General features: G+C 56.3%; 1 protein-coding gene across 1 annotated transcript in view; it reads right to left on the bottom strand.

Annotated features, from left to right (window-relative positions):
* TRIOBP (TRIO and F-actin binding protein) overlaps nucleotides 1–8,080 on the bottom strand; it is a 49,640-nt gene extending 41,560 nt beyond the window's left edge. The window contains exons 1-6 of the mRNA XM_058309131.1: nucleotides 8,011–8,080; nucleotides 7,764–7,860; nucleotides 6,829–6,960; nucleotides 5,996–6,191; nucleotides 402–473; nucleotides 116–203 (exon numbers count right to left, since the gene is read on the bottom strand). Of these exons, the coding sequence (XP_058165114.1) occupies nucleotides 116–203; nucleotides 402–473; nucleotides 5,996–6,191; nucleotides 6,829–6,960; nucleotides 7,764–7,860; nucleotides 8,011–8,080 (655 nt within the window). The remainder of the gene's footprint in view (nucleotides 1–115; nucleotides 204–401; nucleotides 474–5,995; nucleotides 6,192–6,828; nucleotides 6,961–7,763; nucleotides 7,861–8,010) is intronic.
* Nucleotides 8,081–14,199: the final 6,119 nt, after the last annotated feature.

The raw sequence follows: 14,199 nt of genomic DNA, 5'->3' as shown, positions 1-14,199 counted from the left end.
GGTCTCTTCAGTGGGCACCCGGGGCAGGCTCGGCAGGTGTCCCTGGGCAGGGTGCGTCCTGCCACTCGGCCAGCAGGCTCTGCCCAGCCCACCCCACAGAGCCTGTTTTGCAAACCAGGAGGTCCCCGGGGGGAGTGCCCAGCATCGTGGAAGCTGGCGAACTCCTCCTGGGCCTTGGCTGCCCACTGCAGTTCAGGGACCAGCTGCCAAGTGGACAGAGTGGTGGCCGCCTTTGATTACGCAGGTCCAGAGGGGGCCTCCTCTGAGAGGGGGACCAGCTCCCCTCCTGGCCTGAGAGCAAGAACACAGGCCGTTGGTCCAGAACCCAGCCGGTCCTGTCAGGCCAGTCGCGCCCCCAGGGCGGCATCCGGTTCTGCCCTGTTCCCGCGGCTTTCACACACCTCACCCCGGAACCGATCCAGGCAGGGAGGGCGGAAGGTGGGGGTGCCCAGGTCTGACTCAGGCTCCCACTGCTGGAGGGAGAGTGGGCTGAAGGGGGGCCAGGGCAGAAACGGGGAGGCACATGGGGGCTCGGACAACAATCCTGCGAGGTGTAACGGTGGCTTGGAGGGCGTAGAGGAGGTGGCAAGAAGGGGACAGATGTGGGGTGAGCTGCAGGAGGGGAGCCGACAAGAACTGCTGATGACTTGGATATGAAGAGTGAGGAGCGGAATTGGAGTGATGCAAGATTTGGGGCCCAACCCGCTGGACAGAGGGTGACCCTCTTCACGACAGAGAGCAGACTCCAGGGGAAACAGGCTGGGCACAGGGCCAGGTGGCAGGTTGCCCCCATACCCAGCCTTCCTTCCTCTGCCCCTCTGTCCACAGCCCACTCCCGGCCACGCAGCTCCGTCCCAGCTGCCATGCTGCCGTCCCAAGATACGCCCTCACTGTCCCCTCAGCCTCTCGCCCTCACAGCCCTCGTCACCACTCTCTGGTCTCCCTTCACACTGGTTTCCTGCCTGCCTCCCCTCCCCTGGACCGTCAGCGCCGGGAGGGCAGGCCCTCATCTGTCCTGGCCACTGGCTGTTTCTCCAGCACTAAGACACAGCCTGCCACACAGCAGGTGCTCAATAAATACTTAGCGAATGAATGAAAGAGCTAATTGGGCCGCTTTGGGTTAAACACCCCAGGGGGGAGGTCGAGCCTGCAGGGGATGGATGAGCTAGAGTTCAGGGGAGGGATTAAAGCCAGAGGAGGGGGAGACAGATGTGGCTCAACCGATAGAGCATCCGCCTACCACATAGGAGGTCCAGGGTTCAAACCCAGGGCCTCCTGACCCATGTGATGAGCAGGTCCACGCACAGCACTGCCATGCACAAGGAGTGCCCTGCCACGCAGGGGTGTCCCCCACGTAGGGGATCCCCACGCACAAGGAATGCACCCCTCAAGGAGACCTGCCCCATGTGAAAAGAGCGCAGCCCGCCCAGGAGTGGCACCGCACACATCGAGAGCTGACACAGCAAGATGACACAACCAAAAAGAGACACAGATTCCTGGTGCTGCTGAGAATGTAAGTGGACACAGAACACACAACAGTGGGAGTGGGAGGAAGGGGAGAGAAATAAATCAATAAAATAAATCTTAAAAAAAAAAGTCAGAGGAGGCTCAAGCGCAGAGACAGAAGAGAAGGGGCGCTAGTGCATCCAGTGTTTAGGGGGCGGTAGCATAGGGGAGCGAGCGGGGGCCAGCGAGGCAGGAGGAGAGGAGGAGGGCGCGGGTCAGGAAGCCCGGGGCACATGCCCGGGGCACATCAGCAGGCTTTACTGGGATGGAACACGGGACTCCCTGCCAGGCGTTTGTTTAGCCCAGTGTCCAGCACGTCTGGAAAAGCAGGGCGTGGCTCTTGTCCATGCTAAGCTCATTCCCTCACCTGCCAACCACGACCGACGTGTGAGCCATCCATGTCTGCCAAGTGACTCACTGGCATCACCTCGGGGCCAAAGCCGCCCACATCTCCATCCCCGCCCTGACCTTCTCTGATAGCAGGGAGCGGAGCCCCTTGACCCCTTCCTTGCGGCTCTCCAAGCCAGGACATCCAGCCCTGCTCTCATCCTCGCACCAACCTGCTCCCCCCCACCCTTCCCTCTCAGCGAAAGCTGCCGCCATCCACCCAGGCCAGGAGCTCGGACCCCTGTCCTCCCCTCCCCAAACATCCAGCGAGTCACCAAGTCCCATCGAGTCCACCTCCTAAAACTCTGTCTTCTCTGTCCCCTCCCGGCTCCAGTCTCTCCACCTCTGCCCTGGACGATCACGGCAGGCTGCAGAAGGGCTGTGGGGACTGCCCACTCATCACCCCAATAGCCGTGCTGCACCCCAAGTCACCGCTTGCCTACGCGGTCGCTCCTTGTCTTTCCCCACCTATCTATCTACCTCCCTCCCTATGGTCTTGTTGAACCACCTGACTACTGAAACCCTGACATGTCATCCTCAATCTCGCCATACGCCTCTCCTAACAAGGACATGCTCCTTTAAAACCACACCGCCAGGAGCATGCGCAGGAGGCAGGACATTGGCACAGTGCCATTTCCCATGCCCCGTCCAGATTCAGATCGTCCCCAGGTCTTGCACACAGCTCTCTATCTTTTTCCTCCCCAGAATCCAACCCGGAATCGCACCTGCCACTTAGCTCGTACGTCTCTGCGGCCTCTTTTAACTTACTAGTTTCCCAGCCCTGTTTTGTCTTTCGCAAAGAGCCCAGGCCAGTTATTTTGCAGAGAGACCCTCGGTTGGGGTGTTTCCTCAGATTAGATGCAGGCGCTATGTTCTCAGCAGCATGTCGGGGGGCACATGAGGCCCTTTTCCCCACCCGAGCGGCGGCTTGGCTAGGGTGCTGCCTGCCAGCCCTCCCTCCTGAAGCTGCTTTTCCCTCCATAACCAACCTGTCATCTCCGAGGTGATACCTGGAGAATTTATGACTATCTTGTTCCCTGGCAACCTTTCACCAGGGCGCTTAGCCTCAGCCAGTGATTCGTGCTGAACCAGTTGCCATTACCGTGGCTGCAAGACTCTTCTAATCCTTCAGCTCCACCCTGCTCCACTTCATCCTTTGCACCTTTGCCCTAGTGAACGTCCTAATTACGTCCCTCCCCTCCTCAAATACCTTTCATGGCTCCCTACTATTTAGAGAAGCAAAAACCAGACACCTCAGCCAGAATCTTGAGGCCAGGCTGGTCTGGCTCCGCGGTGCATCCCCACCTCTGCTTCAGCTGTCCTCTCCAGGACACCCCGTCACACCTCCAAGCCTTTGCCCAGGCTGTGTCCTCAGCTAGAATGTCACCTGGTCCAGAGGGCCCTCCTCGGTGAGTCCTTTCCTGGCCAGAACCGTCTCTTTCTCTTCCACTCACGGCCCCCCGCTCCCCGCCCACCAGTCCTTTGTGCACAGCGTGGCACATCTGTTTCTGCTCTCTGACTGGGCAGCCATTCGTCATCCTCCAGCTGTCTGCTTCACTAGATGAATGAGCTCTGGGGGCAGGGACCATGTCTAACTCCTAAACGACCAAGGTGTCTAACAGCAGCCTTTACACACAGTTAGTGCTCGCAGGTTTGATGATGAATGCTAGAGCGGCACAGGAAACCAGGACCGTGGCCAGGTTAGGACGTGGGTTCCCTGGCCCCACATCCCCAAATACTACCGATGCTGAAGACACAGACCAGGAGGCCACACAGCACAGTGGTGATCGAGGTCCCAAACTCTGAGGCCCAGGATATGGGGTTCACAGGCCACTGTCCTGGGCGTCTGTGAGTCTGGCCCGGTCGGCAGCCTTTCCCCACTCTGGGAATATCACCCTGATTTCCTTGGAGCAAACTCCTCCACCCCACACTCAGGTCATGGGGTTGGCCCAGGGGGCTGGCCCCATCCCTGGTCACCAGGCTGACACATGCCTCAGGCTGGCCCGGTGAGAACCCTCCTTGGGACGTCACATCCATCGGGACGTGCGTGCCCTCTTTCTGCAGGATGCAGCCTGGTGCTGCTGGTGATCAGAGATCGTGTCCGTCTCTGGAGGAGGTTCTGGCTGAGGCCAACACAGGAGAAAGAAGGGCCAAGACCAGCTTTCTGATGCCGTTTGAACACCTGGGTCCAGCCACTCCTGAAGTCAGTGGCCCTGGACCTTTTACCTATGTGAGTCATTCCCTCTATGTTCTGTTAGTTTCTATCATTTCAACCCAAAGATCCTAACCCACCAGTTATGAGATTATATATTTACCATATCAGTTAAATAACTAAATATGATTATTTAAATATGTCTAATATAGTAATTAAAGCAGGTAGAGTAGCACATCGGGGCTGTAAGCTATGCACAGGGCCAGAGGGCCAGCGAGAAGTCCCCATGCTTTCACCACACCCGTGTCCCTGGGACTGCCGAGGCTTGACACAGGCCTTACCCTCTTTTCTCTGGCCTGCAGTGTCACCTCCTCCAGGGGATCTGGTGAGGAGAGATGGGGCCCTTCGGGCACTGTCAGCTCTAGGCCCCTCCTGGGGCCTCCGTGGGATCATCACGGGGAGCTCGTCCGAGGTGGGGGCCTCCACCTGCCTCTGGTCAAGGTCCCAGTCCTGCCAGTGGAAGGGAGGAGAAGGCGTGTTTGGGGAGGGAAGGGCTCCAGGATCTGAGCCCCCAGCACGAGATGGAGAGGAGGAAAGGAAAGGAACTGCCCTTCAAAGAGCATCTGCTGTGGGCCCAGCACTTGGCTAAGCTCCCACCAGCCCTGTGGGGCAGGCATGTCCCATGAAAGAAAGAACTTGGCCAAAGTACACAGCTGGGCAGAGGCACATTTGGGGTGGGGGCACTGGAACCAGGTCAGTGGTAGGCAGGCTTTGTCATAGCAGGCCCAGGGACAGCCCGGGTCTTAGGGGTAAGTGGGTTCAAATCCTAGCCCTGGGAAGCGGATTTGGCCCAACGGATAGGGCATCCACCTACCATATAGGAGGTCCAGGTTTCAAACCCCCGGCCTCCTGACCCATGTGGAGCTGGCCCATGCACAGTGCTGATGCACGCAAAGAGTGCCGTCCCACGCAGGGGTGTCCCCCGCGTAGGGGAGCTCCACGCACAAGGAGTGCGCCCTGCAAGGAGAGCCACCCTGCACAAAAAAAAAGCACAGCCTGCCCAGGAGTGGCACCGCACACACGGAGAGCTGATGCAGCAAGATGACGCAACAAAAAGAGACACAGATTCCAGGTGCCACTGACAAGAATCCAAGTGGACATAGGAGAACATACAGTGAATGGACACAGAGTGCAGACAATTGGGGGGGAGGGGGCGGGGAAGGGGAAAGAAATGTTTAAAAAAATAAATCTTTAAAAAATAGAAAAAAAGTCCTAGCCCCACCACTTCCCTGACGTGTGGCCTTGTGTGAGTTGCTTGCTTTCTCTGAGTCAGTTTTCTGAGCCCACGGTGAACTGGAACCGGCAACCTCAGGGTGGGGGTGCTCCCAGGAGCCAAGCCCGCTGAGCACTCAGCCCTGAGCCCGTCCCACAGTGGGAGCACAGGAGATGCCCTTCACTTGCACATCACTTCCCCTTGAGGGCTCATGGAACGGGCTTGCCCCTTCTGCCCCACGACAGAGCCGTGTGTCCCCCGACTCCCTGGCTTCTCTTCTCCCAGCTGGGTGGCACCCCCAGCCTTGCCAGCGCCCGCTGTCCCGAGCCGGCGCCCTGTCCTCTGTCCCTTGTGATCTATGTCAAGACTGGTCATGGGGATCGGCAGCGACGTCCCGGCCCCCAGGGACCAAGAGTTTGTGGCCACCTGAGCCCACTGGTGATTCCAAATTCTTTTCCAAGCCAGAGCCCACCCCTGTGCAGAGCCCCTGTCCACCCCAGGAGCAGGCAGTCCGGTGGTTAGTCGGGTGGCCCGAGGTGCCGGCTAAGTCTCTGGAGTCCTCAGTCCAGTTCCCTGGGGTGAGAGGCCCAGCCCTTGTTTGGCGGTTTGGGTGGGAGCCAGGGCTGGGGACCCAGGGGTGACCTGCTCCTGTCCCTGGCCTCCCGCCCCCAGCTCACCACAGAGGACGAGCTGCTGGTCTCATCGGGGGTGTCACAGTCAAGCCGGGAGCTGGTGGCCAAGTCGGGACCCTCGCTGCGGCTGCCACAGGGGGAGATGGGCAGGCCCTCCAGGCAGGGCGCTGCCTCTAGTTCCCGGCTCCTGCCCCTGGGGACAGCTGCGGGGCCTTCTTCAGGGCGTCCTGCCGAGGGGCCCCTGGGAGAGGAGACACAGACCCATGACCTTTTCCCAAGAAGTGATGGGGAACTAAGGGGTACCCCCTCAGGTACACACATTCACACAGGGGGTCAGGAATCTGTGCACAACAAGCCACAAAACCTCCCTTTGCAGTGAGTATCATGATTCCCCTTTCGCAGACGAACAAACTGAGGCTCAGAAAGGTCAAGGGACTGACCAAGGTCACAGGTCCAGAAGGTAGGAGCAGAGCTGCCTTGTGATTCAGGGCTGCTGCCCCAGACCCAGGCCTCTGTCATAAGAGCTGGAGTGGGGGCCCCAAGACAGGGATGGGTGGGGGCGTGGGGGGCTCTAACAGGCAGCAGGCTCCAGGTGCAGTGACAGGGTGCCCAGCCTGGATGCCGAGACACGGAGCTGCAGAGAGAGCCTGGCTCTCAAGAAACCTGCCTGGGTGGCCTCATATCCACGCAGGCTCCGAGATGCAGGTGCAGGCAGGGACAGGCCCAGGGGATGTCCCCACGGCCCGCCTGTGCCCAGCCAGTGTGGATGGACCGCATGGCCCGCTCCAGCAGCCGTCACGCACAGACGCTGCCGTCGTGAAGAGGTGTGGAGCTGGGTGGAGGGGGCATCCTACCCCGAGTCCAGGGGCTGTACCCACCTGTCGGACCCCAGCCCGAGGTCCGGGCCCACCACAGACTGGCAGCAGGAGGTCAAGGCGCCAAACAGGTCCTCGGGTGCAGAGGGGCGGCGGGGCAGGTCGCAGTAGGGTGCCTCGGCCCTCGGAGGGCTCCTAGGCTCCTGAGACAGAGGTGAGGCGAGGAGGCAGCTCAGCGCCCACGTGGGGGGCCTCCCTCCCCCTGGGCGGGCCCTCCCCCCAGGCGGTGAAGGAGCATCTGCAGGCATCTCCACCCAGGAGCTCACACTCCTCCAGGAGGCTGCCCATCAGGCTGGTAGCGCCCTTTGGGACACAGGCGGGGGGTCGGTGGGGGTACGCGGGTGTGTGCATGCCTAGGCAGGATGTGTCCACCAGCCTGTGGGTGTGTGTTTGTGGCACACGTGTGCACCGGGTGCTGTGTGCATGCGTTTATACAAGCACACGTGTCTGCGGGTCCAGTGCCTGCCTTAACGCGCAGGTTTGGAAGCGTGTCTGTTGATGCGTGTACGTTGGTACGGGAGTGCGTGCCTGAGTAAGTGAAGGGTCTTTCGAGGGGGAGGGGGGAGGATTAAGCTGGCCTGGAGAGTGAGGGGGACGGTCTGAGGGAGGAAGGGCTAGTCCGAGGGAGGAGGAGATGAGAGAACTAGACCCTGGAGGGAAGGAAAGGTGTGGGCACTAAAGGAGGGCCAGGGGGCTCCAGGGCTGAGGGTCAAGGCCTGCGGGGTGGGGGCGGGGCCCGGAGCCACCAGTCCTCTCCTCCCGCCCAGGGCAGGGCCACACCTGCGAAGGCTGGTGCTGGGCTCACCCGGGGGGGAACAGCTGCTCACCCCGGGAGGGGCCCCCCAATCCCTCCCCACCTCCCGGGGTGGCAGGGCCCTCCCCCACGGTGGTGGGAGACGGCGGCCAGGCACCCCGCGGCCCGCCTCCTCTCGGGTTACCTGGGCGGCGGGCTCCGCTGGTGGCTGCTGTCAGCACCCTCGTCCCCGGGGGGCTCCGGCGCTGGCCCCCGCGCTGCCGCCCTCCCAGGCCCCGACTCTGGGCCACGGTGGCGGCAGCCGAGGCAGTGGAAACCCTAGAGGGGCCGGCCGCGGGAGCAGGGGCCCCTCATTACTGTTTCATAAGCCGGGGCCCCGCCAAGAACAATGCAGGACATGAAACCGCAGGAACCTGATCCGCGCCGCTCACCTGAGAGCCCGGCGGGCAGGGGCCTGGGCGCAGGCTCCCTGGGGACCTTGGAGCCCAGGGCCAAGGCCATCCTGCCCGCAGGCCTGGGTGGGCACAGGCCCTCTGAGTCCCGAGAAGGCTGTCCCCCGCGGGGCCCGGGCCAGGCCCAGGAGTGGGGGCCGGGGTGTCTGCTGTGCCATCCAGGCCAGGGGAGGCGGGCCTGGGTCCCATTTCACCGCGGGCCCCAGGGCCAGATTCTGATCAGAGCTCGGCAGCGGGAGGTGTCAGATCCGCAGCCGAGCCTGGCGCCATGGCCACCCTGGGGACCGCCTGGCGTGATGCTGCGGAGGGAGCGGCTAGTGGGGCAGTGCCAAGGGGTCCCGGCCCCGCCGGGCCCAGCAGGCCCCCCAGCCAGGCATAGCACCTCGGCCCTGCTTGCACCCCGGGCCCCACCATCACCCACCACGCTCCCAAGCAGGCAGGTCCAGCTCTGATTTCCTGCCGACCGTCAGCACCGGCTCTGGCTTCAGACAGACCAAGGCCAATCCTGGCTCCTCCGCCTCCCTACTGGGTGACCTTGTCTGTGACCTCCTCTCCCCAATCCTTGTTCTCTCATCTCTGAATTGGAGGTGACCTGTGTGCCTCAGCACTGCAGGGAGAAGATAGCAGGACCCACCTCCCAGGGATGGTAGGAGAATTAAATGAGTTCGTGTTGGTAGCAGGCTTAGAACAGGGCCTGGCCTGTGTATCTTAAATATAATAAATGATGTGAAAATGTTAAGCAGAATTTTACAACTAAATGGATGGAATGGTGTTAAGGTATGTGCAGTGCCTGGCAGACAGAAAGGCCTTCCCACCTAGGCCCCCTACCCCTGAACCTGGCCCTGACCTGGCCGAGGCTGCCTGTTTTCCAGAGTTAATTCCCTCCCCTTCCCACTTCCCAGCCTTTGGGAGACTCAGCTATGAGAACAACAAGGTCAGGTACCAGGAGCCCAGGATCTCAGAGAAGCTGGGACTCCCCAGGGCCTTTGCATGACCAGTTGGTCAAGCTTCAAGACATTGCAGCATAAGAGAAAATGTCAGAACTCACCCAACCCTGTTTCTTTGCTGAGCTCCAGGGAATCCCTTTATCAGGCCCCACGTGGATAAGTTTGCTCCCAGATTTAATTAGGGACCCAGCTCAGGAACTACACAGCTCCATCAAGGCTGGAGGATTCTTTCTTAATACACAGATTCTGTGACTCCTTGTGTTTGAAATCTCTTGAAGTAAAAGTCAGAGGGTCATGGTAACCACAAAGAAAGTGTCTGAGACTATCCAAACTCATAGAGACAGAAAGTAGAGTACAGGTTACCAGAGGTGGGGCTGGGGCAATGGAGAGTTCATACAATGAGCGTGGGGTTTCTGTAGGGGCAAAAAGACAGTTCTAGTAGAGGATGGTGGGGAGGGCACTGCCACATTGTGAACGTGACTAATCTCACTGACTGGTATGCTTGGGAGGTGTTGGGATGGAAAGATCTCTGTTCTAAGTATGTTTCCACAAATTGAAAAAGAAAGTAAAACTGAAGAGCTAATGACAATTAAATACAACACATGACACTGGATGGGATCTAAGCATGAAGAAGAAAAGGCTAAAAAACATTACTGGGACACATGAAAAAATTGGAATATAAAATGTAAACTTTGTATCAATGTTAAATTTCTTGAACTTGATAACTGCACTTAAGGTGATTATATAAGTTAATATCCTTATTTGTAGGAAATGTACACAGCAATATTACATGTTCAAGGAGCATGCGACCTGCTCTCAAATGTTCAGAAAATAGATAGATGGTAGATAGACCGATACAGCAAAGGAGGCAAAATGTCAAAAATGGTGGATCTGAGTATCTGAAAGAGTAGGGGTATGTTGGAGTTCTCTGTATGGGGCTTGTGTATTTTTACAACTGTTCTGTAAGTTTGACATTATTTCAAAATAATGTTTAAAAAATTGACAGACAGTTCACACACACACGGAGGACAATAATAAAAGCCAGGTGCAAATAGGGCCAAGGTTCAGAATCAAACCTCCTTAGAGGAAAAATTGGCTAAACCTGGTTGCCTGGAGACCTGCTATGACAGAGAGATGGGGCGAAAGTGGATGATGTAGGGTGAGCCTGGGGAGACCCAGCAGGCACCCAAGGGCAGGGCACCCTGTCTCCCCTTGGAAAGCAGCAGGAAGAAATCTACCCATTCCTTTAATCCCGAGCGACGGAGCACCTACTATATGCCAGCTCTAGAGTGGAGTCCAGGGTGGCGGCAGGGGTGGACAGGGAAGTGGACGGAAAAGCCAAGCAGGGGTGATCGCCAACTTCTGGGACCAGGGTCAGTACTCTACAGTCCCGTCCTGGACACAAGGAATTGGCTCCCACAACTAGGATCTGGTTGCCGGGCCTGGCTCAGGGACATGCAGTCACTTCTCATGAGTTTGTAAAACTCAGGGGAGTTTCACATCAGGATGGGGGGAAGGGGGTCATCAGAGCAATTGGAAACTCAAGGAAGTGAAGGGTTTAACACAGGTGCCCCTCCCACCTTTGGCTTGGCTTGGGGTCAGGGGTAGGGACACTGGTGTCTGCCTCCAGCCTCTCTCCATCTGTCTTCTTGGCTATCTGTGTCTACTGGTCTACCTGCGTTTAGCTAGACACCCTAAATCCAGCCCGGGCCCTTCCTCTTCTCTCTCTGCACACCCCTCCCAGACAACGTCCACGAGCACACGTGGCTGGAGTGAGCCCCAGATCCTGGCGACTCACTAGCTTCAGCTCCCCAAGGCCTGGCTCTGAGCTCCAGCCCTGGATATTCAGTAACTTCCCCCTCCTCTCCACTCGAGGGTCCCACAGGCACCTCAAATTCACCACGCCCCGAACAACTCCTGAGGCCCCTGCCTCAGGAAATAGTCTGTGAGTCAGCCAGGGGCCTCCCGCCTCCCCCGTGTTATTCAGTAACCAAATTCTGTAGATTCTCCTATTCGATTGGTTCTGAAATGTGTCCATTTGTCTCCATCTCTAAACTCCCATCATCTCTTGCACAAGTAATCGCACCTTTTCCTCCCTGCTCACCCTGATTCACTCTCACCTCCTTGAACTCCATTCTCTGCCCAGCAGTCAGAGGGACTTTGAAAAAGCAAATCCGGTCATTTGATTCCCGTTTAAAATCTTCCAATGCAGGGAAGCAGATTTGGCTCGATGGATAGGGCATCCGCCTACCACATGGACGGTCCAGGGTTCAAACCCAGGGCCTCCTGGCCCGTGTGGAGCTGGCCTATGCACAGTGCTGATGTGCTCAAGGAGTGCCGTGCCACATAGTGGTGTCCCCGCGTAGGGGAGCCCCACGTGCAAGGAGTGCACCCCGTAAGGAGAGACACCCAGCGAGAAAGAAAGTGCAGCCTGCCCAGGAGTGGCGCTGCACACACGGAGAGCTGACAAAGCCAGACGACGCAACAAAAAGAGACACAGTTTCCCAGTGCTGCTGACAAGAATACAAGCGGACATAGAAGAACACACAGCAAATGGACACAGAGAGCAGACAATGGGGTAGAAGAAGGGGAGAGAAATAAATAAAAAATAAATCTTTAAAAAAAAATTCTTCCTATGCATCTCTGACAGCCCTGGAGAAGCTAATGTCTGCTGCTAAGGTTTCCACTACAGGTGCAAGAAGGTCCTCGCGCTTTCTGTCTGTCTGTCGTGGTAACCAGGACTGAGTAGGGGAATACAGGAAATTCTAAAGACGTGGGGAAGGGGAAATAATCTTTGAAACACAGAAATAAGCTTAAAAACAGCTAATAAAATCTTCCTTGGCTCCCCATGACTCTCAGGATGAAATCCAAAGTCCTAGTCCTATCCTTAAGGTTTTAAAAGGCCCCATGAGAAGGGCAGATGTAGCTCAGTGTTTAGCACAGGCTTCCATGTACTAGGTCCCGGGTTCGATCCCAGTACCTCCTAAAAAAACAAATGAAAAAACCAACTCTCATTGGGGAGTGGATGTAGCAGTGGTTGAGCACCTGTGTCCTGTGTATGAAGTCCTGGGTTCAAGCCCCCGTACCTCCTTAAAAAAAAAGGCCTCATGAGATCCAGCCCCCTTCCCATTTGCCAGCCCGCCACTCCTAGGCCCCTCCCTCTCATGGCCTCTCTCCTGCTGGCCTATGGGCCTCCTCTTTTTTTTTTTTAGCAAATTTTTTTAATCTTTTTTTTTTTAAAGATACGTAGATCACACAAAATGTTACATTAAAAAATAGAAGAGGTTCCCATATACCCCACTCCCCACCTCATGTCCACTCCTCCCACATCAACAGCCTCTTTCATCAGTGTGGCACATTCATTGCAATTGGTGAAAACATTTTGGAGCACTGCTACACTGCATGGATTATAGTCCACATTGTAGTTGACACTCTCCCCCCCGTCCACTCAGTGGGTTATGGCAGGATATATAATGTCCTGCAACATCATTCAGGACAGGAGCGTCTGCACGTATACTTCCCTTCCTCTCACTTTCCCCAGCTTTATTGGCCATTACCCTGACAGCCTTCATGAAGCACTGAAGTGTCGTTTCCTTGAGAAACTTTCCCGATGCCTCATCATTTACCCTCCTGCCTCCTGCCATTCCTTTCCAGCATGTATCACAACCGTGACTTAATAACCATTTGCATGATCACTCTCTTACTCTCTCCTTGCCTTGCTAGACTACAAGCCCCAGGGAACCAGGACTGTGACTGCCTGATACGTCACCATTTCCCTGACATCTAGCACAATGCCTGGCAGATTCAAAGCACTCATTCAATATGTATTGAACATGTGAACTCGTCCAAGTTCTCGCAGTTGGGAGGTGGCAGGATTGAGATCAGAACCCAGAGCTGCCTGGATCTGGGGTTTCCTGCCTGTGCTTGCTGTCTCCCCACCCTTTGGGAGAAGGTCATTTGCGTGGGAAATGGACCACCAGGCCCTTCAGGCATGTTTCCTGAACTGTGGGTAGGAAAGCTGTTATTAGAGGTATCAAGACACAGGTTGCCAGGAGGAGGAGGGAAAAATAGGTGTAATATGGGGGCGTTTTTGGGACATTGGAATTGTCCTGAATGATGTTGCAATGACAGATACGGGTCATTATATATCTTGTCATAATTTACAGAATTGTGGGGAAGAGATTAAACTATAATGTAAACTATAATCCCCACTTAGTGGCAATGCTTCAATATGTGTTCCTCAATTGTAACAAATGTACCATACTAATGAAAGATGTTATTAATGGGGGAAAGTGTGGGAGAGGTAAGGAGTGGGGTCATTGGGAACCCCCTAGATTTTTTATGTAATCTAAGTAGCTTTTAAAAAAAAATAAAATAAAACGTATTAAAAAAAAAGTCACAGGTAGGGGAGCAGATGTAGCTCAAGTGGCTGAGCGCCTGCTTCCCATGTACAAGGTCCTGGGTTCAATCCCTGGTATCTCCTTTATAAAAAAAAAAAGACACAGGTAGAAAGGAATCTCCAAGGTTTCCTTTCCGGGGCAGAAAGAGAAGAGACTAGTGTGTCCTGAGCTGGTCGCGGGTGACTTTGGCTGAGCACTACCGGATGCTCTGAGAAGACGTGCCGCCTCCACTTTACCCAGGAGAGCAAACCCAGAAAGGTTAAATGATACAGGGTCACACAGCAGGCAAGTGCCAGCCTAGGAATGGAACCCTGGCCTGCCTGGCTCCCAAGCTGGATGGCGATCCCCTTCCAAGGGCCACCGCTCAGAGCCGAAACCCTGCGTGAAGCGGGGCTCAGGAGGAGCCTCAGGAGCTGATGGGAATGAGGGAGCCGGAGGAGGTCAAAACTGGAGGAGCTGTTTGTACTCTAGGGTCCAGCACAGCATTACTCACAGTAGCCAGAAGGTGGAAGCAACCCAAGTGTCCACCAGCAGTCGACTGGATAAACAAATGTGGTCTAGCCATATAATGGACTGTGATTTAGCCTTAAAAAGGAATGAAGTGCTGATGCATGCTACAACGTGCATGAACCCTGGAGACGCCATGCACGAAGTCAGTCAGATACAAAGGGACCAATGTCGTATGTATAAGTCACTTATACGAAATAGCTAGAGCATGCGAACTCACAGATACAGAAAGTACAGGCAGGGGCAGAGGGCAGAGGGAATGGGGAGGTAATGCTTGATGGGTATAGGGCTTTGTTTAGGGTGATGGGAAAGTT

The sequence above is a fragment of the Dasypus novemcinctus genome, chromosome 12, assembly GCF_030445035.2.
Source record: "Dasypus novemcinctus isolate mDasNov1 chromosome 12, mDasNov1.1.hap2, whole genome shotgun sequence".
In the NCBI taxonomy this organism is placed as follows: domain Eukaryota; kingdom Metazoa; phylum Chordata; class Mammalia; order Cingulata; family Dasypodidae; genus Dasypus; species Dasypus novemcinctus.
The sequence above is the reverse complement of the archived record's forward strand: the minus strand, read 5'-3'. Positions and strand labels throughout refer to the sequence as shown.